This window comes from Bacillus rossius, chromosome 14 (genome assembly GCF_032445375.1).
Source record: "Bacillus rossius redtenbacheri isolate Brsri chromosome 14, Brsri_v3, whole genome shotgun sequence".
NCBI classification, from domain to species: Eukaryota; Metazoa; Arthropoda; class Insecta; order Phasmatodea; family Bacillidae; genus Bacillus; species Bacillus rossius.
In genome coordinates, this window is record NC_086341.1 from 18,752,318 (window position 1) to 18,776,285 (window position 23,968).

A 23,968-nucleotide genomic window follows, 5' to 3' on the forward strand; every position below is an offset into this window, starting at 1 on the left:
CACGCAAAATTGTAGATGTACGTTTTTGATGTTTTTTAACATTGTTTGCCCAGTGAGACCATACGGTTATAAAGGCTATAAAGGCGTTCTTAAGCCTTCAGAAAACAATATGTTATTGTAAAACTAGTAAACATATTGCAGTCGGGTCTGGAATATAAGGTGGTAGGTAGCTATAATTATTTTTTCTGCCATGACTACGTGTTTTTACTCACTATTTTATTTGGATGTGTAATTGAAACAAGTGTGGATGCTTATAAATGATCTTATCGAGCCAACAAGTTTTAATGAAGGCATTAAAACATTAAAAACTGATTTATATTTCAATTCTAGCATGAACTGAGAATTGTATTAATGTGGGATATAGTTTAAAACTGATATTTTGCATGTAGCCTTTGCCTTATAACTTTATTTTCAGTGTGTTATTTTGTAAATGCTTAAAAAGGAAAGATTTTACAAAATCTTAGAAACTAAAGCTTTTATTCAAATTTTAGAAATATGAAAATTTAAGAAATTTCTGTAGTGAAATCATTAAAATAAACAGTTTTTACGATAAAGACTACATACCAAAGGCTAATGAAAATTGTAGGTACACCACATGAATTAATTTAAATATAAATCAGACATTTAAGTTTTTGATACCATGAAAAACCCTCATTAACTTGATAAAATAGTTAATAAAGATTTACTCATATTAATATTATGATATTAAGAAAATCATGAGTAAAAAACTGAATTTAGAGAAGCAAAATAATTAAGGCTAAAATCCACCTTAAGGAACGCTACACGTTAACATAACTTGTGTCAGATTCATTAATGCTCGGTAAAAAAGTATCAACGTGAGTGTTCACATGGCTAAAACTTTTTCGAAGTATTTATTAGGTAAGAAAAATTCAGGATCTGTTGCTGGTACTAAGAGAAAACATTTGCTAGTTATCGAGAGTAGATTGCACCCAGCACGACAAACTGTTTGCGGTACATTTTAAAACATTTATGCGCTTGGCTTTGTCACACTTAGACCCGTCCCACAATGACGAGTAAACGTAAAGACGTAAGCAGATCGGGGAATCGCAAGCTATTCACGTTTCACTTTACGTCTGCCGCTTCCACAGAGCAACCGAACTTTACTAATGGCAACCAATAAAACTGAATTCCACAGTTATGAAAAATTAAATTATTTTGAAAAAACATTGGTTGTCTGTAAAGTCGGTTTACGGACGATAGTTTAACGTGACAACGTCATAACAAAACATTGATCGCATACTTTTATGAATATAATTGAATCATTTTTATTGAATTATCACTATTTTGTATGGATACAAAGAATGAGTGAAACGAAATCTACAATTTAATTGATAAATTTACTTTTATTTGCACTCATTAATTCAAATATGTTCATTACTTTAACGAAAAGATTATTTTAACTATAACTTTTATACAGGTTTGCTATTTAACTTCTTCCAATCTGTGTTATTCTGTTAAGGATAGGACGATGATAGGAAAAGTAGGAAACGAATGGGAGTGTTTCAAGTTTAATGTGCCTCAAAAAAGTCAAATCGATGGTTGTTCCAATCGAGTGGAAGAGAGATAGATGCGGCGCAAGCGTACAACGAGCGTAACGAGACACAGCGTAACGGGACAATGTGCGTAACGGGACAATGTGCGTAACGGGACACTTTTTCGTGCGTGCAGCCGGCGTTCATCGATTTATTAGACGTTGTCTGGTCAAAAAAATTGTGATACGAGAACGTTAACATGGTTCAGGATCTACTTTATTTACGTATCCGTTCACGTGATCCGACCCCGCTTCCGTATCGTTGTAGAACGGGGCTTATTATCACTTCCAAGCGCTGCAATGTAAGACATGCCTATGTCGAGCGGATGTTTACGAAATTTTTCTCCGTAGAGATAGCGAACATTTTTCGTCTGCATGTACCACAGACCCGTTGCGTATGGCTACACAATATCGACTGTGTAGCTGTTATCTGTGGAGCTTACAAGCCCGTTCGGGTTTACTGGCCAAAGAATACACACACGCACACCTCTAGAAATACTATGAGTGAGGTCGTTTGACAAGCCTGTTGAGTTAACACAGATGCAGAGCTGGTTTGGGTTTTGATACACTTGCCAAGACATAAAAACATAACTTTATTCTTCTGGTATCAATGACGGTGAACTGCCATTTCAATGATGATAAATTAAGGCACTACCTAGGTTTGTGAAACTTTTTTTTAATGTAGTCAGTTTGTAAATTAATTTTTTTTGGTGATGAAATTCAAATACATGAAGAAATATTGAATTTTAAAGCAGTTTAGACGTTCAGGTAGAGTTGTGTTAGTATGATTATGATTAACAAATTTTTTTTCCGTTTTCCAACAATTTGTTTCTTTACACCATTGATGCCGATTAGCCGTGTCACAGTTGACAACATATATTCGCTAATACGCAGACTCCGTCCGCGCTATGCCTTTACGTTAACTCCACGGACAAACTGATTGTATAAAAAATGTTAGCGAGACTTTGAGCTCTCGCCAGTGATATGTTAACAACATACGTCGGTAAAAAGCAAATGCATGAGTTCTCATGTTGACAATACAATTATAATACGAAAATTTTACAAGATATTTAACGTGGAATTCTAGTAAGACATTGCCCAGCGTGATACATGCATTCTAAAATTGTGTTTTCGACTACATTTCTGAACGCGGTCATACGAAGTTTCCGCAGCCTACCGCTAGAATTCGCTGCCGGGGCAGTTACGTCGACTGTGGAATAATTCAATCTGCAGACCAAATTTTTAGACCATAAAATAAAAAGGCTCCAATAAAAGCGAAAAGACTAATAAAAAAAAAAAAAAAAAAAAAAACCTTAAAACCATTTTTTGGATATAATTTTTAACAAGTTATTATATAGTAAATTGCCCATATGGTTAAAACTCACTAAATAGTATTTATTATAATGTTTGCCTTTGACTTTGTGGCACCAAAGTGGTTACATATTTTCGTTCCTGGACTTTCATTCCATTCACTAAGTTACTCCCACCCTATGCCTTATACCGAGAGTTAAAATGTCAAAAATCTAAACTTCTATATTTAAAACCTTCTAGGTACGTTAAAACAATTGGAGATTTATCTAAAAACCCTAGATTGATTTATAATAATTGATAAACCTTTTGAGCGTGATTGAAAACGAAATTAAATCGTTACAAGACCGTGCTGCTTTTAACTTATTAAAAAAATCTTCAGCGATGTGCTATTCATTATAGACGTAGCACACATGCCGTACACAAGGGCTGAAGTCAGAGAGGGGCAGACAGGAGACATGGTCTCCCTTATAAAGAAACTCATTAACCAGCTTAAAACTACTATTTTAGGTATATTTCGAATTAACACCACCATTGATATGCAAAATTAGAGAGTATTTTTTTATCATATTATAACATAATCATAAGCATGTATGGATCAACCCTTAGTAAGTGTCACGTTTTATTTAAGAACTTAATGTTTTCAAAAAAGCACTTTATATTCCTCATTTAGCAAAAAAAAAAAAAGCATTTTAAACATCAACTTTTTGAAAATAATAAAAAAAATATTTTACTTGGGAGTTTACTCGGGCACCCCGTTTATTTCTTCGGGGGAGGGGGGAGGCGGAGTTTATACTATATAACCCCCCCCCCCCAAAGTTTCTTAGAAACAGGTCCATCAAAAATGTATTCTTATAGATAATGTATTCCTGTGGCTCTTCCACAAATCTTGGCCAATTCGGTACATGCTCATACTGGTTGCTCATTAAGAAAAGGAAATCTTGCTGGAGGGTATGCTGCGAACTATTAAGTCATCATTGCTATAGTAGATGGCTGATGGACTGTCAGTCCCAACCTCCATCTTTGATCGATAATAATTAAGTTTTGGTTGATTTTAGCAGCTGAAATGACGTTTACTTTATAAAAAGCAGTTGTAACTATTTTTTTTTGGAGCTGATAATAGGGCTTGAAACAAGCCTTACGGATATGGTGTGCTAATTTGATGAAATTAGGTGATTAATAACATCCAATATATGGTATTTAGTTTAATTGGGTTAAAGATAACATGAGTGAGGGTTTGACAAATGGTTGAAATCCCTGTGGCACTGTTGTTTGCATTCGTTTGAGAAATACTGGCAATTGAAGTGAATGAGTTGCAGATGAGATATTTAGCAAATTCAAGCACACAAACAACTAGCTCTTTATCCCTTTCAGCTCACTGGAGATTAAATGTGGAATTTGACAGTCTAGCATTAATAACATATTTTGCCAAATAGTTTTCAGTAATGTCATTATAATAATTTTTAAATTTTTCCATATGCAGCGTCCTAAATGTTTGTGTAGTTATATTCCTTTAATGCAGGGTTTTAAAAAAAAGCAGCAGATAGAGGAAGTATGTGAACTACCAAAATAAAGTGAGATAATTTCTCACTGGTTTGTTACTACTCACTATAAATGTAGCTGCGTTAGAACATATTTAATATATTAAAAAAGCTACTATATAGCGGGTGGACCCAAAGCTACTTCTAAAACTAGGTCTCACTCTTGGCAAGTGGATTTTATCCCCCAACGCCTCGACGTAGTTAGTCAGCAGAAAAGTTTAATTATTGATATTTTCCTGATTTTTACGAACATCAGGAAAAAAAAGTAACACATATAATGTAACGAAATTTTCTAAAGAACACAAATTAAAATGCTCGTACATAGGAACATCCGGAAAAAAAATAATGGTATTCGATAAAATAAAGGTGGTATGGATACGCTGAAACCCATGATAGTTAAAGGCCAACCTTCAGATAAATTAGAACCGAAATACGCCACATTGGTTTTAAAATTTTCTAGATTACACAATTTAAACGTTTATTTTTCAAATATATTACACAAACAGATAATGTTGACAGTGATATTATAATTATTTGAATGATTCTTGCAATAGAGAAGATTGATATAAAACATTTTTTTACGGACATACCTCATTAGTGGTACCGGAGATATTTTTAAGAAATTTTGTAGTTGTAGTCATGGCTAAAATAAATTTAATACTAAACACCTACGACTTCATATGGGAATCCATTTATAGCTGTTAAACTGAGGCATCATATCAATCGTGTGCTATGTTCAGAGAAACCAAAATATAGATAATTAATGGATGGGAAGATGGTATTGGGTAGGAATGATTGAAACCAAGATGGCGCCTCTCGGTTCTTGGGGGCTCACCCAGCTCGGCGTAGCACAGCGCCCCCACCATGGACAGCAGGCCGGACAGCACCCACACCACGAGCCCCAGCCCCACCGAGCCGGAGTTCATCAGCACGCCCTTGGGCGACACGAAGATGCCCGAGCCGACGATCACCCCGACGATGATGGCCACGCCGTCCAGCAGCCCCAGCTCCTTCCTCAGCCCCACGCGCTGCTCGTCCGCCGCGTCGTCCCTGGGGCGGCGCTTCTCCGGCGAGGCCGGCATCCCTGGCGTCGTCCGTCGTCCTCAGGGGCGCGCGGCCATCGGCGCCGGTCTCTTCCTCCTCCTCCTCCTCCTCCTCCTCCTCCTCCTCCTCTTCCTCTTCGTCTGGCACCTCACGGACTTCTACTGCTTCGTCTGGCACCTCACGGACTTCTACTGCTTCGTCTGGCACCTCGGGGACTTCTACTGGTTCGCCTGGCACCTCGGGGACTTCTACTGCTTCGTCTGGCACCTCGGGGACTTCTACTGCTTCGTCTGGCACCTCACGGACTTCTACTGCTTCGTCTGGCACCTCCTCTACTTATCCTGGCACCTCAGGGACTGCCACCTCAGATCACTCTTATATTTCCGCTAGCACTTCAGGGTCCTCTTCTTCGGGCCCCAGGATACTCTCCTTCTAGCACCTCTGGGATTCCAATTTCTTCTGGAGCCTCAGGCACTCTTCAACTTCTTTTCGCTTCTCAGGGCCCTTTACTACTTCTTCTTCCGGCTCCTCGGGGCCCTCTACGTCTTCTTCTGGTGTCTCAGGGCCCTCAGCTACTTATTCCGGCACCTCAGAATTATCTGCTTCTTCTGGTAGCTCAAGACTCTCTACTACTTCTTCGGGAACATCCACGGTTCTCTTCTTTGGGCACCAGGATCCGCTTCTTATGTCTACTTATGGAATTGTACTACTTCTTTTTCTTCTGGCTCTCCAGGACTTCTTACTACTACTTCTTGCTCCTTTCGGCTCTCTACTTCTTCTGGCTACTCGTAGTCCTTGTAGAGGTCCCACTACAACTTATTCTGGAATCCCAGGGTCCTCTTCTTTGGGCACCAGGATCCACTTCTTCTGAATCCTCAAGGCTCTCGACTTCTTCTTCTGACACCCTAGGACCCTTAGTAACTTCTTCTGTCACCTAAGGGTTCTCTTCTTCAAGCAAGGGTCCTTTTCTTCTGGTACTTAGGACTTCTTCTTTTATCAGGCGTTTCAGAGCCCTCTCTTCTGGCACCTGAGGTTTCTCTTCTTCCTCGAACACTTCCGGGTACTCTTCTTCTTTTAGAGCCTTCGGGCTCTTTTATACTTCTTCAAGGTGTTTCAGAGTGGCCCCTTCTTTATAACCCTGAAAGGGAGTGGGCAGACGTCGAGTTACCGCCCTCACCTCTAAGGCGACCACACACCCACCAACGCACACGCCGCGAGCGCGAAGATATCGTTCAACTTACCGCGTCCTTCGGGGTGAGAAACGTTCCGGCGCCAGAAATCCGACAGCAGAAAGCTCTATCCCGCCGTTGAAGGGCAGGGAGGATGCTTGAGATTCCGCACCCGTTGTCGTCCTCCGGCCAAGACTCAACAGGAGGTAGAGCGGTTCGCGGACGAGAGGTTCTTCGCGGGCATGTTCGCCCCAGCACGCGCCGATGGCCGTCGACGAACCAAGCCCCTCTTCATCGCCGACTGTCCCCCGGCGGGCTTCGCTCTTCGGGCTGACGCGCGATTACGTCGAATCAGTCGGTTACTCGCGGGAGGGAGCGAGTAAGCGACGGGGAGGGGGGGACACCATTTGAAAGAGAGAGAAAGAGGGGAGGAGGGTATTTTCGAGTGGCGAAATTGGTGGAGATGACGGCTAGTGCATGAGTTGGTGAGGGTTTGTACGTGTGTGTGTGTGTGTGCGGTGAGGGGTGGAGGGGGGGGGTTGTGGGAGGGGGGTAGAGAGCTGGTGTAGGCTCCATCACGTCCGCTTTCCCACACACCACCGACGGCTGACGTCGGGAAGTCAAACCTGCTGGCGCCAAAGCCACGGCTAAGGTCTTACACGCAGTTACGTAGAGACATGCAAAAATTCGCGGATTCATTTCGCGATAGGCTAGCATCAAAACAACCATACCTTCGTACCGCTTCTGCGATTGGCCCACATTTTATCCGGGGAACTGTGAGCCAATGGGAAACACTAAACCAAGAAAGTGCCGAATTACGGACAGCCTAGTTGAGACGTCTCACGCGTCAGTAACCAATGAACAGGTGTCATTTCCGCGAGTATTTAAAGGACTGTGGAGTCTATCCTAGAGGTCAATTAATCCGCGAATTTTGCAGGTCTCTAGAAATTAGTTATTTATTTTACTGTCTTATTACATGTGACGAAGTTAAGGCGTGCCACATTGTCCTACACTAAAATACACACACACTTCTTTACTGTGAAGGCACATTCTAGTTAAGCTTAATGAAAACTATAGCCAAGGAAAAACGAAAAATACTCAAAAACTATATAAAATAAAAAACATAAACTAACAACTCACTAACAAATATAAAAATAACAAAACAAAACATGAGCGCATAAGATAACATGATCTATCTCACGTATAAGTTATCAAATATGTATTTTAAAGAAAGTTTATTTTTTAAATTTATCTAATACTATAGTTTTAATGGTTTTAAAATAGTATGTGACATAAAACATTTAAATAAAAACTTATCAAGACAAACAGTAAAAAAACTACGTAATACATTTTCTAATAATAATTCATACATACTCACACACATTCACGCATATGCAATAACACATTTTCTTGTTTTTAATATCACGTGAAGGCTTTCCCGTGGATTTACCACGATAGCTATCATTCCTTTCTTTTTGGTCTCACACATTTACAACAGATATTTGCTTAATAAAACAGGCCCTACCAAAAGTTTGAGACCATAGGAGGTTATTTTTCAGATGAGAATGTTTTTGATTATAAAATTCGGTTTGAAATTACTTATTAATATTTAATAACCATTAAGATTCTCAATTAATACAATATTGAATTACTTCATAATATCCTAATCGTAGTAATCATATGTTGAACAAAACAATGTCTGGAGTTCTAGAAAATGTTACACACAGCAAAAATTAATTTATTTTAAAGGTTTTTGAAATATTGCAGTTAGTATTAATGTGTGAATTTTGAAATATATAAATTTATTAAAAACTATCTGATTCCCGGCATGCGTTGCTATGCCTCTTTCAATATATATTTTTAAGTAGGTAAACATATACAAAGCATCTATCTATCTATCTATCTATCTATCTATCTATCTATCCATCTATCTATCTATATATATCTATATATATCTCTATATATATCTCTATATATCTCCCTAATATGTACCTCTATAAATCTCACAATAATTTCTTATGTATAAAAATCCCTTTATCTCTCTATAACTATATCTCTCTATACATCTCTAGCCATATAACTCTATCTCTCTATAACTATGCAGCTCTATATTATTTAGATCTCTAGCCATATCACTCTTTGTGTCTATGTTTCTATCAATATATCAATCTATCTTCCTATTTATATCTCTATACATCTCTCTGTATATCTATATATCCCTCGCTCTATATCTCGATATAAGCGTATTCCCCTCTCTAACTCTATAGCTTTCTATAGCTTTCTATACCTCTCTATCTCTATATCTCTATGTACAGAGCAGAAGATGAATACACAAACATCCATTAAGATATATATACATATATTTATTTATATATATTTTTACCTGTCACAGGTGTGACATATGCATAAAGAAACGCGCGCGTATTTTAATGCAACGTTGTATCGAAATTTCAAAGTAATCGGCGAAGAATTTTCGGAGATTAAAGATTTTTAATGAATGAACGTTTACATTTTTATTTACATAGATATACGTCTCGCAAGAATACGGTAATTTGTATCAAATATTATACTTTTAGTAATGAATGTTACGTAATCTAATAGCAGTTCAGAGAAATACATATTATTGCCTTTATTTTGCTTTATTTAGAATTTACCAGTAGGTTTATAAAGCAACAAAAATAGTAGTTAGTATTTGAATGCTTTATCGTGATCAAGGATAAATTGCTACCAGATCTCGAGAACCAAATATTATTATATTAAATCTTCTAATAGTCTAAACATTTTAGTGGGGCCTGTATCTTACAGCAGTGAAAAAAATCACAATTATTATAATTTACGTGAACGTTTACTGTTTAAAAATAACAATTAGTAAATGTCCGGCGAGGAAATTTGTGACGTTAACTATGAATGCAAGAAAGCTTTCGGAATACAAGAAAGTTTTCGGAATATATTTACAGGAAAACCACTTAAATAATAGCAAATTAAAAGAAAATGAAGGAACCAACACGTCATGTGAGACTAAGCCCTAAAGTTATGATAACATACAGTTTCCCACTGACTTACAAGATAAATTAATAGCCTAAATTCGCTTGATTCACTGAGTTATAAGTGGAAATTACTTTAATTTCAAAATTTTTCTATTCACAAAATAAAACCATTCGTAGAGAAACATGACACATTCAGGTAGAGCAGTTTTGACAGCTTTACAATCTAATTTAATAGATGTAAACTTTTCCCCCAATATATAAATTTTAAAACATATTTCCGTCATTAAAATGAATCACATTAAGGTTTTTATAATTTTTTACTCTAATATAAATTTATTTGTCATACTTTTGGCACGTTATACGCTATACAACAACTTTACCTTAACTAGGCCCTAAATACCGAATTGTGCAATAATTAGAAAAATACACAATGCCACAAAACCATTAATTGCACAAAAAATTTGAATATTTTTTTTCTATCAAAATAATATTTGATGATCTTCAATGAATCGAACCAAGTGTATTAAAAAAAATGAAATATTGTATTTTATTACTTATTGTTAACCAAACGTATTGAAAATTTATTTGAAGCTTTTTTTGAAATATTTTTACAATTAAACCGAAATTTGGTTTGCTTGGGTTAACACAAACTGGCACTTCACAATATACATATATTGCATGTATCATACATTCTTTATATATAAAATCAGAATACCACTCACTCATCACGAATTATCCTGAACTATAAGAAATACAGAATTTAAAATATATTTTTGCAGGTATGTTCCTTATGCTGCGTAATCATACACTATGAAAACAATTTTGCGGAAATTATCTTTAAAGTTTGACCGCCGGGGAGGTAATTCGGTGGGCAACATTATAATTATTATATAAATATAAATATTATAAGACGTACAGACTTGAAATTTGGAAGATATATTCCATATGCTATTTGAAAATTCTCTTAGAAGTGATTTTACGGAAATCAAAGAACATGAACGTGGGTGGATTACTGAATTTTCAAAATTCGATTCTGTTTAATTATGTAATTATATACATTTATATATAATTAATCTAATGGATTTCCGTAAAAATATGTTCTTAGAGAATTCTTGAATAATATATATACACATACACACACACAGACAGAACTCTCTCGGACTGCTAGTTACGAGCAGGGTACATAAACTATTAAAAATGTAATGCAACAAAAATTATAAGTCAAATAGCTTATATTCTTGTATCTCTATAAAAACACCTAAAAAATAATTTAGGAAGTTAATATATATTAAAAAAAAGGATATTTTATATTATTAGTTTAATGTTTATAGTGAAATTTTTATAACACTTTTCTTTAATATTTTTTTCATTAAAAAGGAATTCGTGAACATTTACTAACACAAGGTCATTAAAAAATATATATAAATTTACTTGTGCAACAATATCTCTGATAAATAAGAAGCATATCAAATTATTATTAAACAATAAATATGGTTCAAAATAAACTTATTTTTAATCAAGTATTTGAACATTTTTAACTTTTTTCAATAACCAGTACCTATTATAAAAATTATATTTTTTTCAAGTTTATGAAAAATTTTGGTATTTATTTCTATTTTTTTTAATATTGTAATCTCAAAATAAATAAATTCATAGATATAGGGCAGAGACTGGTTAAACTTTTTCATGCAAACGGGGTAAACGTGTAGAACTTCTGTTTTTTTTTTTTATACCAGTTCTCCCACCGCAGGTTTTTAATACGCGATTCGCACACTAAAGAGACGAAGAGAACAAGAAAACAAAGTTGCCTCTGCTGCTGCTAGATGGCAGAGCCATCGCGTCATTTCGACAGATGCTGCTCTCTGCAGTACAATATCGGTACTACTGTGCCAGTGCCTGAATTAAATCGTGCGTTCAATCTCTCTCTCTCTCTCTCTCTTTCTCTCTCTCTCTCTCTCTTTCTCTCTCTCTCTCGCTTCACTGGTGGACCGAATTCAGAGGAGAAGGTTTATTACAGGGGCGTAACAACAGGGGGGGGGGGGCAAGGGTATTTTGCCCCCCCTCCCCCCTTTCTGAAAGCTTGAAGTGGTGGCAAATGGGGGCAAAGAAAGTGCTGTGTAATCAATTTTTAGATAATAAAACTGCTTAAATAGCACCATTTTCCACCTTGAAATACAGATTTTCCCGGGGGAGGACCCCCGGACCCCCCGCTTCAATAGGGGGGATCGATGATTCTTTATAAGAAGGTATATTGCCCCCCCCCCCCCCCCTTTGGAAATTTAGTTGTTGCGCCCCTGGGTTTAACCGTAGGTTTTTGGGTGGTCAATGGGGAGTCCGAAATTGTGAAAAAATAATAGCAAATTTAAATTTTTTTCCCTCACATCTTCAAAAATCTTTATGAAAAATATAATTGTGGTTAATTTTTAACGTATGAACTAAAATTTAAAACAATTACAATAAAGTAGCAATAAAAATTTGAATCATACTTTAGAGCAGGATTTTTTTATTCCTCCATCCTTTACTCACTTCACACATGGTTACTATGTATTTGCTATACTTCAATGATTTCTCGTGAGAGCTAACACGTATTCAGACTACCTACGAAATGTATTTACATCATAGAAATATACTGTCTTTTTTTTCCCAATAGTTCCTTTAAGATTTTATATAACAATACTCTACCACAACTATAACTATTATAACCAATGTTATTTCAGACAATCTATTAGGTACCTATTTCAAAATTAGGTACTTCAATTTCAATTTCTTATACTTATAATCTATTTTTTGATTTCAATTTTATCAGAGTGTTTTGGGTAGAATCCAGGTAAAATAATTTGGTTTTTACAAAACTACGTGTTAAAGATACAGTTATTTAAATTTAAATTTTGGTCTCTTCAGCGTGGTCATTATATACGAAGGGAGGCAGTAAAGGACTAAGAGATTTGGTAGCGAAATCATCCCAGCATTTCTTTTCATGAGTGAGTTTCGAGAAACCACGTAAAACCAGTATTTGCCTGCAAGGCGTGTATGTATGTACACACACACACACACACATATATATATATAATATTGTAATTCTTATGATTTCTCTCAGATGAAACAGTTTGTCTAATTCGTAAATGGTTCTGTTTAAAGTGTTAAAATACAAATAACCAAACTGTTAGTAAAATTTTTTCAGAAATGTTTTGTTTATTTACATTTTTTAAATCCAACTGACCCAGGTATCAGGGCTCGCCTCTTATCAGCGTGATTGAATGGTTTTGACCACGACGCCAAATTCCTCAGTAGAAGAAAAGAGATAAAGAATAAAAATAAATCAACACTATGTCCAGGAAGAGCTTGATGCCCCAAATCCGAATACGTTAGTGAATTCCTGAAATACAAAAGTGGAAATTTGGATTTAAATAAATTAGAGATTTAATCAGTGTCGAATGTTGAAAAGATAGTAACTGAAATCGAAAATATTGAACTATAAAAAAAATAAAAGTCAAGAAGGGAGGATAATACACGGGAAGTTAATTTTTTTTTAAAAATTCTAATATGTCGCCCCAGAACACTGGATACAACATATGAAACAAGCATGATAACGAATAATTGATCAGTTCAATAAATCAGACATTAATCTTGTTCGTACTAAGAGTCGCAATGTCAGAAAATATCACGATGCATCACATTGCCCCCCACGCAACACAGTTATTAGATCTGGAAAAAAAAGACCCAGAGACATGTGATATATTTCTAACAAAGGTTTGCGTGCTTTTACCGAGTGAAGTTTATCACAGAATAACATGGATAACGCAGTGAGCTGTACTCAAACTTTATTCCAACATCGAAATTTCCTCACGAAATTATAAATCTTATCTACTTCTGAATGGAAGCCACTGGGATCAGCAAAAAGTGTCACGCAGACACAATGTATCCAGTAGCGTAGCCAGGATTTGTGTATTTGGGGGGGGGGGGGGGGGTGAAGAAGCATTGTCCCCCCCCCTATTAAAGCGGCGGGTGAAAAATTTGGATTTTAAGGTGTAAAATAGTGCTATTTGAGCAGTTTTCGGTACTTAACTTTAAATATTGTAATGGTAAAAATACTAATTTTTTAATAAAAAATTGTTTTAGTGATGAAGTAAGAAATTATGTAATTAAAGAAGATATTTTAATCAATCCAAGTGCCTTGTCCACGTCCACTCAAAATCATAATTCATGCTTGAAGCTCGACAATACAAAAAAAAAAAAGGAATAAAAATGGTTGGGGTTCGGCAGAACTGATCTATTCCTGGAAACAATTAGCTTTAGCTTGACGAGTTACCCAGTCACCACCTGCTTATAATTACCGCGCTGGTTAAATACAATAGGTGTAGGATATTTGAAAACTTGGGACCCGTCACGGCGTCACAACCTTATAGCTTCTGCTCGAGACAGTGGTAGGGGAAGGGAAGTAGAATCGGTAGGGCTCGCTTACTCTTCCCCTCCAGTGCAGTGGCCGGTGATAGCAGTAAGACACCCAGGCTTTTAGCTAACCTGCTTTCAGATAAGAAAAAAAAGTGGCTAAGGGGGTTAGAACCCCTAACCCCCCCTGGCTACGCCCCTGATCGTATCTACAAGAAAAGGAAACCACATAAAATATTCGTTGAACGTCCAACACAAGGCTTAAAATCTAGCCCAGTCCAATTTTTTTTGAAATGAAGTTATTTTAATACCAATTCTAGGCTGCCAGTAAAAAAAAAATATTTAAGGTCAAGTTAAATCTTGTACATAATTTATTTGTAGGGATTGGATGATTATGAGTCGTTATGCTTAAACCCAATGTTACGTTGCAAGTTTACTGCCGACCCATACTGTTAAGACCACATGAACAGGCTCTTCCTGTTTGCAGACTGTTTAATTAATTCCACTATGGCGATTTTGTGACTTATACTCCTGCTGTTATATCAGGCCATAATTAATAACGAACATCTGTTTGCTCTGTAAGGGTAAATTATTTCCACAAGAGGAAGAAGGGAAAAAGGAAGGGGGGGGGGGGAGGGGTTGGGGGTGGTGGTATAACATCTTTGCCTGCTGTTTTATTCAAAAATTTACATTTTGTTGGTGGGAATGATACATTGTTATGATTTCTTAGGAAATCCTTGATTTGGTTTTTTTTTTGGGGGGGGGGGGGGGATGTTTCTCACCCATCTGCTCCTTCCCTTGCATATTTTTAACATACTTGCCGATAGTAAACCTGCCAAGAATCTTGCAGTTTTCTTACTCTCTACTATATTCGTTATCTCCCTCCTACTGTTCTCAATTATCGATGGCCCCACTCTTATGAATGTTCTACTTTTCCTTAATAGCTGATGTGTCATCCCTTGACCTGCCTATTGACTGTATCAATGTTTCACTCAAAAACGCACTCTAAATTGCCTTTTCCTCACTGATTTAACTTGTAAATTGACTTATGTAAAGTTTTATTTGAATATTAAAATTAGACATTGGGAACTGGTTTAAAACATTTACATTTCTGATAGTCTGTCAGTCTGCACTAATGCACTAGAATGCTATACGGAAAGCAACCTTACTCTATCTTCAAAATTTTTTCTCCTATTGTTTACGATTGCCTACAATTACAAGACCTTTTCTAAAATAAAACTAAAAACAATACATTGAAACTTAATAACAATGTAGTAAAATTCTATGCCGGGGATACGAATGCATTAACTAAGAATTTTAGGAAATTAAATTTAAAAAAAAATGGTAGTAAAACGTCAGCCTGGCAAATCAAATCAGCTAGTTTTTAAAATGTTAAGGCGAAGTAACGGAAACAGAAACCTCTTCCCGAGATGAGAAAGATAACCGTTGTTCTCCAAACTGAGACGTTTGTAAAAAAAAAATAATCCAACTCTTTTTCTTATTTCGTATGTCCTCCTGACATAAAACTTTCCCATTCGTCAAACGGGCATATCGTCTGAATCACAGCAAGACTGCTAGAAAATTTTGAGCTTCATGTTTTCTTCTGAGTCCTCTCTGAAACACACGACACCCACTTCTAACTCCTTTCTATGCACTACCAACTTCAGAGTCCACTGCATTCTTCAGTGGGCGGTGATCAGTGGCGTGGAAAGGCTATGTGGTAAATTTTTTGTCCCCCCCCCCCTTCCCAGCAACTGTTTCACTGAAGCTTTGAATATATATACTGTATAGAAGTCGCGAGTGGATAGGATTTACTCTAAGTTTTTCAGAAGCGTATGATGAGCAGCTTGGGAACTTCACCGCTGCAGTGCGCTGCCGTAACGCCCTGTATCGTCTTAGTTGTTATTTGCACGTTAGAGCGCAGCGCTGTCGCCCGCTGTCATTCCCCGCACCCCCCATCCATCATTCACTGCAGCTCAAGGTCGTTCAAGGGGAGGGGGAAGGGGTGTTTGAAGAGTTCGACACTTGTCCGCTAGGGACCACCACAAGTCGATGCCCTAGAGATGGTGGCGATTGCGGCGGTGAATTAACCAACTACCTCAAAACCGTATTAGAAATTTTAACCTGGGCTGGCGACTTCTATACAGTATATATATTCAAAGACTGAAGTTATTAAAATTATTAAAAGTAAGACACGTATACTTCCAAGTCTTATTTTTTTGGTTCATTTATTGATACATTCAGTGAGCGCCTGTCGACATACGTATTTCAAAATAGGCTGGCTTTACAAGTATAAAGAAATGCAATTACAAACAACTTCAATGTACAAAAGAGAAAATAAGCTTGCACGCAGATATCCTAGCAAACAAATTGAAAAGTGGATACATAAAAAAAAAAACACAAAATAATTTAATATTAAATTCACATTCAAAATACATGTACTCATAAGCTATCATCTATGGAAATTAATAATAATGTTTCTAAAAAAATATTATTATTGTTAATTTTCATACATGAAATCTTATTTAGTTAACATCGTAAGCATATTGAAACTTAAAAACTTCTGATCCTTCCTCAAATATCTCTGTGAATTGGGAAATCACATCAAAATCAATTCCTTTCTCTACTTTGTCCGAATGAGGTAGTTATTAATTAATTTTACTATGTAAATTAATTAATAACTTGTATAACATGATCGTACCGAAAAAAGTAACACAAACAAGAATCTTGAGGCAAAAGTAAGATTTGGTAAATCATCAAAAGGTTCATATTCAACAAAAACTCTAAAAATCTCAAAGATGAACTTATCCGGTTAATTTTCAAACATGTTTATTAAACAATTTTAATTAACTTCATTTGAAAAAAAAAAGTTGTGAGCCCAATTATTTTACTATTTTTTGTCATTTTATCACCTTCCTCAGTGATTACAACCGGGGAAACCCATATCCCATTTCTGTGTTTAAGCCCTATTATTCACTTTGTTGGCCACTGTTAATGCCACATTGTGAGGCAGTAGGATTTTATTCAACAGTGAAGCTTTTAACTTTTATATTGTGAAGATTCCTCATCTGACGCGCGTGACTGTTGATGTGTAACATCTTATCTCTCTGTAAGCCTATACGGCATTTGGTGGGAGTAATTTCATGAACGCTACGGAAGTCGCATGAAACGGAAATTTGTAACCACGGTTCTACCATCTGTGGCGGATGGTGCGAAACAAGTTCACAAAGCCAAAGGGAAACTTTATATTATTAACATGACGGGCAGTATTTCAATAAAATTTCTTGTCAAAAATAAAGTTCCAAAGCAATTTTTTCAAAATCTTAAAATATTTCGGCCCGCTAATCAAATGATTTGATAGTCGACACACCTGCTCCAATTACGGTGGCGGGTGCGGAAACTACTTGTACAATTCGCATCCAGAAATGGATTTGAACACACAATTTTCACACGTATATCACGCTCGGTAATATTTTAAAGAATTCTACGATAAATTTCGTGCCTGAGTTTCGTATTTATAAGCGTTTTTGCAACACTTTGATTTGTTCGTCAACCGAAGTTAGGCGTTTTCGCATCTCTGGCGAAGTAATGAAAGAATAGCTCATATATATATATATTTTTTTTTATTTTTCGTCGCAGGTTAAACGGAAACGGGACACGCGAGTGTGACGAAGGCATTGAAGCGCAGCGGAAACCGTTCAGGGAAGAAGACAGCGCGATGAAGGGCGAACGGGCTCGCGTCTTATCTACTAGACGTGCCGCAAGGGGCGTCATTTTAACCCTCCGTGTCTCGGGGGTTGTTCCGCGATTTCATCCCTCTCTATCTCTCTCTCTCTCCCCCCCCCCCCCCCGGTCCACGGAAGGGCGCGGAAGCGAATCTTTACGGACGTCATTTCACCTTACATTCCCTTCTTTCTTTCCTTTTATGTTCCTTTACTTTCCTCTCCAGGAGGCGAGGGCTTACATCCGTGCACTATTATTTTTATTTTATTTTTATGAAACTGAAATGATTAAGTAAGATTTCGTATTTTTGTAAAGAAAATTGTTCAGTCACACGAAAACAATTTTATCACTACAAAAATAGTGTTCGGCAGTAATACTGGGTTCGGATGGTTACCCGGGAATTTATGTTTTGTGTTGTCCCAGTTCCTCCAATAGTTAAAGTCTAGGTATTTGTAAATCCTTCCCTCAATAGCATAACAAAACAAAATAAAGTGAGATTATTTAATGTTAGATCATCTTTTCCATTTTTTAAGAAAAATTATGCTTGAACGACATATCAGTTAAAATATAAAATCACGCACCAATTACATTAAAAAAAAAATAGCCATGTGTTGTACAAAGTAACAATATCTGTCTTGGCAGCTGGTTTCCAAAGGAATCTTTCGTTAAAGTACAGCATTTTTTTTTCCCTGTGTGAACTTTGCGCAACAGTTTACTTGTTGATGGGGGGGGGGGGGGGGGTCCACACATAACTTAGAAATACACAACTTAGAACAGTCATAACTTAAAATCCTCGAAAAAAATCCACGTAACTTAGAACTGTCATAGGTTATAACGATCATAACTTAGAAACACACAGCTTAGAACAGTCATAACTTAAAAACCTCAAAAAAATCCACGTAACTTTGAACTGTCATAAGTTATAACAATCATAACTTAGAAATACGCAACGCCGAACCTCATAACATGGAATTATAATAACATAGAAACACACAACTTAGAACAGGCATAACTTAGAAGATTCTAAGTTGTGTGTTCTAACTTGTGTGTTTCTAAGTTGTGTGTTTCTAAGTTGTGTGTTTCTAACTTGTGTGTTTCTAAGTTGTGTGTTTCTAAGTTGTGTGTTTCCAAGTTGTGACAGCACCCCGTTTGGGGGCGTAACCTTTAAGCACCACAGCCTCCGCTATGCCACCTTGTTTCTCTCCCCCCCACCAACCCAACTCCACCGACACTTGGACGAATGTAGCTGGCATCCTGTGCCCCCTTCCCTAATAATCGCGAAGTTGTGCTCTCTCTCTCTCAGGCCTTTACGAATACGATTTATTCGTATGTTCAAAATGAACATATTAAAAAAAAACACTCCCTTTCACTCATAGTAGTGCAAAGATATAATCGAACAAAGCAATATAACGCAAGCTTTAAAAAATTCAGGTACCTATATAGACTTGTTAACAGGTGGTAGGGTAATTCGAGGAAATTACGTCACAAGAGCGCAAAAAAGGAGGGGAAAAAAAAAGCTCAACGAAGAAAAATGGCAACTATGTAGTTGTTCATTTGTACTTCTTCTAACAATATTTTACATTTTGTAGCCTATAGCTGTTGGTAGAACAATGAATTTCATCGCAGTTAGCTGTACAAGTTAACATTTCTACAATCGGAGTGAATTAGCGGAGTTTTAAACCTACGTACTAATGGTGAATAATCTTGCGTCTTTAACTTCTCGAACACTGCGTACGCTCATTATTAATCAGTAATGGGAACACCACTTTCGTCACTTAATTCCAATCAGCGTGACATGCAAAATACTTTATTTTTTTTTGCAGTTCCTTGGTATTAGAAAAATTTTTAATCACAAATATTTTGCCCTTTTACATTGACATATGTGTGAACATACAAGCAAGTAAAGTTTACTGATAAAAAAGAGGAATGTTATTAATTTAACACTAGTTTAATGCGTAATTTAATCCATACATCCAAATTGGGTGGATTAACAGGCTAGTTATTAAAACTGTATAGATGTACATTCATGTATCACCATTTTAACTTCTAGTAAAATATTTGTAAAATAACACAAAATTTACAACGTAAAACCAAGGGCGACAATATGTAGTATTCGTAAGGCGGTGGAGGATGGTTTGATAAGGGTTTGGGGGGGGGGGGGAGGGGTTAATCTGCAGCCTACATGATTCGCGCGAAGGGGTTATTGAGACATTGAACTCTTGCACTCTATATTATTATTACCATTATTATATATCGATTGTTTGACCCTTATGTTATGCCCTGTGGCAACACTATTCACTATGCAATTGTTTTGTTATTTTGTTTTTTCGTTTTCGTTTCTTTCTTCCTCACTGGTAGAATAACTATTAATGGCGTAAGGTGACGAAATGTTGATTACTGAACGAATAAAGTGATACAAAGCGATAACCCAGTCCATTCCTTAAAATCTCAACAGGTTATGGGCCCAGAATCGCAGGACTGTTTTTATCGACTTTATCTTTTCGTTGCGCGTGTGTTAACCCGTTTCAAGTTCTTGATCCATTAGTCGGTCGAAGTTTTTCGAAATGGATCTGAAGGTAAACATTGGCAATCTCGAAGGAAAGAACAACTGGGCTACATGGAAGTACAAGGTACTTATCCTACTCAGAAGTATTCCCGGGGGTGAGGACGTTGTCATCGGCAAGTTGACCAAGCCTGTCCCACCCGATCCAACGGCTTCTGCTCAACAGGTAACAGCTCATGATACCAAATTAGACTTCTACCAAAATGCGGACATGAAAGCTTTATTGATTCTGACAAGTAACATGACAGAAGAAACTTTAACACAAGTAATGAGGTACAACACTTCAAAGGAAGTCTGGCAAGAGTTACATAGATTATATGAAGGTGTCACTGAAGATAAAGCTTTCTGTCTATGTATGCAATTTTTCACGTACAAGTCAGATTCCAATGACGACATGGCTAGTCACCTGTCAAAGATTAAAAATATTTGGAATAACCTCAACATACAGTTGTCTGAAAGCATGGAAATTAAAACTCTGCCAGATATGTTACTCGTTTGTAAGGTTCTGGAGACTCTGCCCCCTGAGTATTTCTCTTTCAAATCCAGCTGGCTTCTAATGCCTAAAAGTGAAAGGACGGTTGAGAATTTAACCAGTCAGCTCTGTACCCACGAAAGAGAATTAGCAATCAAAGGCTCTCAGGCCAAATGTTTAGACTCACAAGAGGCACTTATTGCATTCAAACATAATTTCAAGTCCAAAGTAACCTGTTACTACTGCCATAAAGAAGGTCACGTTATTAAGAATTGCATAAAATGGAAAAGGGATGGTAGGCCACCTAAAAATAAATCTCAAGACCTTTCTGACAGCAACATGGTGTTATATGCTACCAACAATGATGTATTTTCCGCCAACTGTGATAATGAAAATTGGTTTGTAGATAATGGCGCCACAAACCATGTTTGCAACAACAAGTCTCTTTTTATGTCTGTTAAAGAATTCAGTTCTCCCCATAAGGTGACAACAGCAAATGGCATTAGTGTGCCAGCCATCGGTACAGGCGATATTGTTGTGCACACCTACATTGACGGTACACAGAGAGAATTAACATTTTCTAATGTTTGGTACGTGCCAGAAATGAGCAAAAACCTATTTTCTGTCTTGTCTGCTCAGGACAAAAACCCTGGAAGCAAGTTCGTTTCTACAGCCGAGAAATGCTGTTTCCAAGTCAATAACAAGAACATCTTGACCGGCTCCCGAATGCGGAATGGTGGACTGTATCAACTGCATCTATCCAGTGCTAATCATGTAAACTCTGTATCCAGCGACGAAGATCTTCTGCAGCTCTATCATGAACGCTTAGCACATCAAAATAAGAAGCATGTAAAGGCATTCATCGAACGAGAACTAGGCATAACTGTCAAGATAGATTCTGAAGTTTGCGAAGGCTGTGTTTATGGCAAAGCACACAGACTCAAGTTTGGCAGAAGGAAAAGAGCCACAGCACCCGGTGAAATCATCCACGCCGATGTATGCGGCCCATTCGAACCATCATGTTCAGGTTCCCGTTATTATGTATTATTCAAAGACGATTTCACGAGATTTCGATTCATATATTTCATAAAGGAAAAATCTGAGGTCTATGAAAAATTCCTCCTAGTGCTGAAAGAATGTGAACGTGCTGGTCACAAGGCACAGTCATTTCTGAGTGATAACGGCGGAGAATTTGACAACTCCAAAATGAAGAGATTATTAGATGACCAAGGTATCCAACAGATTCTCACGATGCCCTACTGCAGCGAGATGAACGGATACATAGAAAGAGACAACCGAGTGGTCGTGGAAGCTGCTCGAGCTATGTTACACGCTCATGACAACCTACCTCAAGCATTGTGGGCTGAATTGACCAATACAGCTGTCTACATTCTAAATAGAACTGGTCCAACCACAATAGAAGACAAGACTCCATTTGAACTTTGGTTTGGGAAGAAAGAAAGCCTCAAGCACCTTAAGATAATAGGAAGCGAATGCTACGCTCACATACCAAAGCAAAGAAGGGGTAAACTGGACAAAAAAGCCATCAAAGGTATCCTAGTTGGATACGACTTCTGCGGATACAGAATATGGAACAACGGAAGACGGATTATAAGATCCAGAGACGTAGTCTTCAACGAAAAACCATTGACAACGAAAATGGCAATTTCCCTTCCCAAAAAGTGTGAGGAATCTCAGTCACAAGAGGGTCAAGAAAATGAAATCGAATCAGAGGACGAAAAACAGTTCAATAGCCAAAATACTCCCGAAAAATGTCAAGAAGAATCAAGTGATCTGGAAGATTTCCTAGAATTCAGCGACCCAGAGAATGTCAAAAACCAGAAAATGGCACTGAGAGACAGGGACAAAATAAGACCCCCCCAGCGATACGAAGAATACGTTTCACTCATTAAGACAGAAAATCCCGACACCCCAGGTACTTACCAGGAAGCAATAAATTCGAAAAACTCCGAGAGCTGGCGACAAGCTATGAACACAGAAATGAAGGCATTGACAGAAAACGAAACGTGGACGCTTCAGAGCTTACCCAAAGACAAGAAGGCACTGGCTTGCAAGTGGACATACAAGATCAAGGAAAACCCAGATGGAAACATTGAAAGATACAAGGCCAGATTAGTCGTCAAAGGGTTCTCACAAGAGAAAGGGGTAGATTACAATGAAACATTTAGTCCTGTTGCGAAGATGAGTACTATAAGAACCATCCTAAGCATCGCAGCAAGCAAGAAGATGTCACTCGCCCAATTTGATGTGTCCACTGCCTTTCTCTATGGTGAGCTCTATGATAGCGAAGAAATTTACATACAGCAACCCGAAGGATACAATGACGGCACAAATCAAGTCTGCAGACTCAAAAAGAGCTTGTACGGACTGAAACAAGCAGCACGATGTTGGCACAAGAGATTCGTTGATTTTCTGAAAACCCTAGATTTCACTACTTGTAGCGCTGACCCCTGTCTATTTACAAGAAAAATAGGCGAAGATCAACTCATCCTAGCACTGTACGTTGACGATGGGCTAATTGCATCAAACAGCAAAAGGGAGTTGGACAATCTTTTGGAAGCGTTGAAATCTGAGTTCAAAGTCAGCCATAAGAAGCTGTCCTACTTCCTCGGACTGGAAGTAACCCATCAAGACGATGGTACAATCAAAGTAGACCAAAGGAACTACACTAGGAAGATTTTGAAGAGATTCGGCATGGAAAACTGTAGGAGCGTGTCGACACCCATTGTAAGTAATCCACAAGGGAATTCTGAATCAGGGAGAGAAATCGAAAACTACCCATATCGTCAAGCGGTAGGCGCACTGATGTACTTAATGGTAGCAACAAGACCGGACATCGCGTTCGCTGTAGGCGTTGCCTCGCGTGCACTGGAAAAACCAACTGCTGAAGACATAGTTCGTGTCAAAAGAATATTCCGATACCTGAAAGGAACTGAGGAACTTGGAATCGTATACCAATCAGGAAAGGACCCAAGTTTCCTCGAATGCTACAGTGATGCGGATCTTGGTGGAGACCCCAGCACCGGACGGTCCACATCAGGGATAATATCCAAGTATGCTGGAGGAGCAATTTCATGGTGCAGTCAGAGACAGACCAGCATTGCAATATCCACTACTGAGGCAGAGCTCGTGGCCGCCAGTGAGGCCGCAAGGGAATTGGTCTGGCTGAGAGGACTTCTAACAGAGCTCGGCAGCCTTC

The 23,968-nt window shown here is 37.6% G+C and overlaps 1 protein-coding gene across 2 annotated transcripts in view; it reads right to left on the reverse strand.

Moving 5' to 3' along the window:
* The window catches only part of LOC134538696 (large neutral amino acids transporter small subunit 2), a 912,958-nt gene that overhangs the window by 30,173 nt on the left and 858,817 nt on the right, over window positions 1-23,968 (reverse strand). Inside the window, exon 1 of one of the 2 annotated variants that reach the window (XM_063380129.1) lies at window positions 5,237-6,861. The exons of the other annotated variant lie outside the window; for it this stretch is intronic. Coding sequence (XP_063236199.1) covers window positions 5,237-5,483 — 247 coding nt within the window. The 5' untranslated portion in view covers window positions 5,484-6,861. Of the gene's footprint in view, window positions 1-5,236; window positions 6,862-23,968 lie in introns of those variants that run through there. 2 annotated transcript variants of the gene reach the window in all.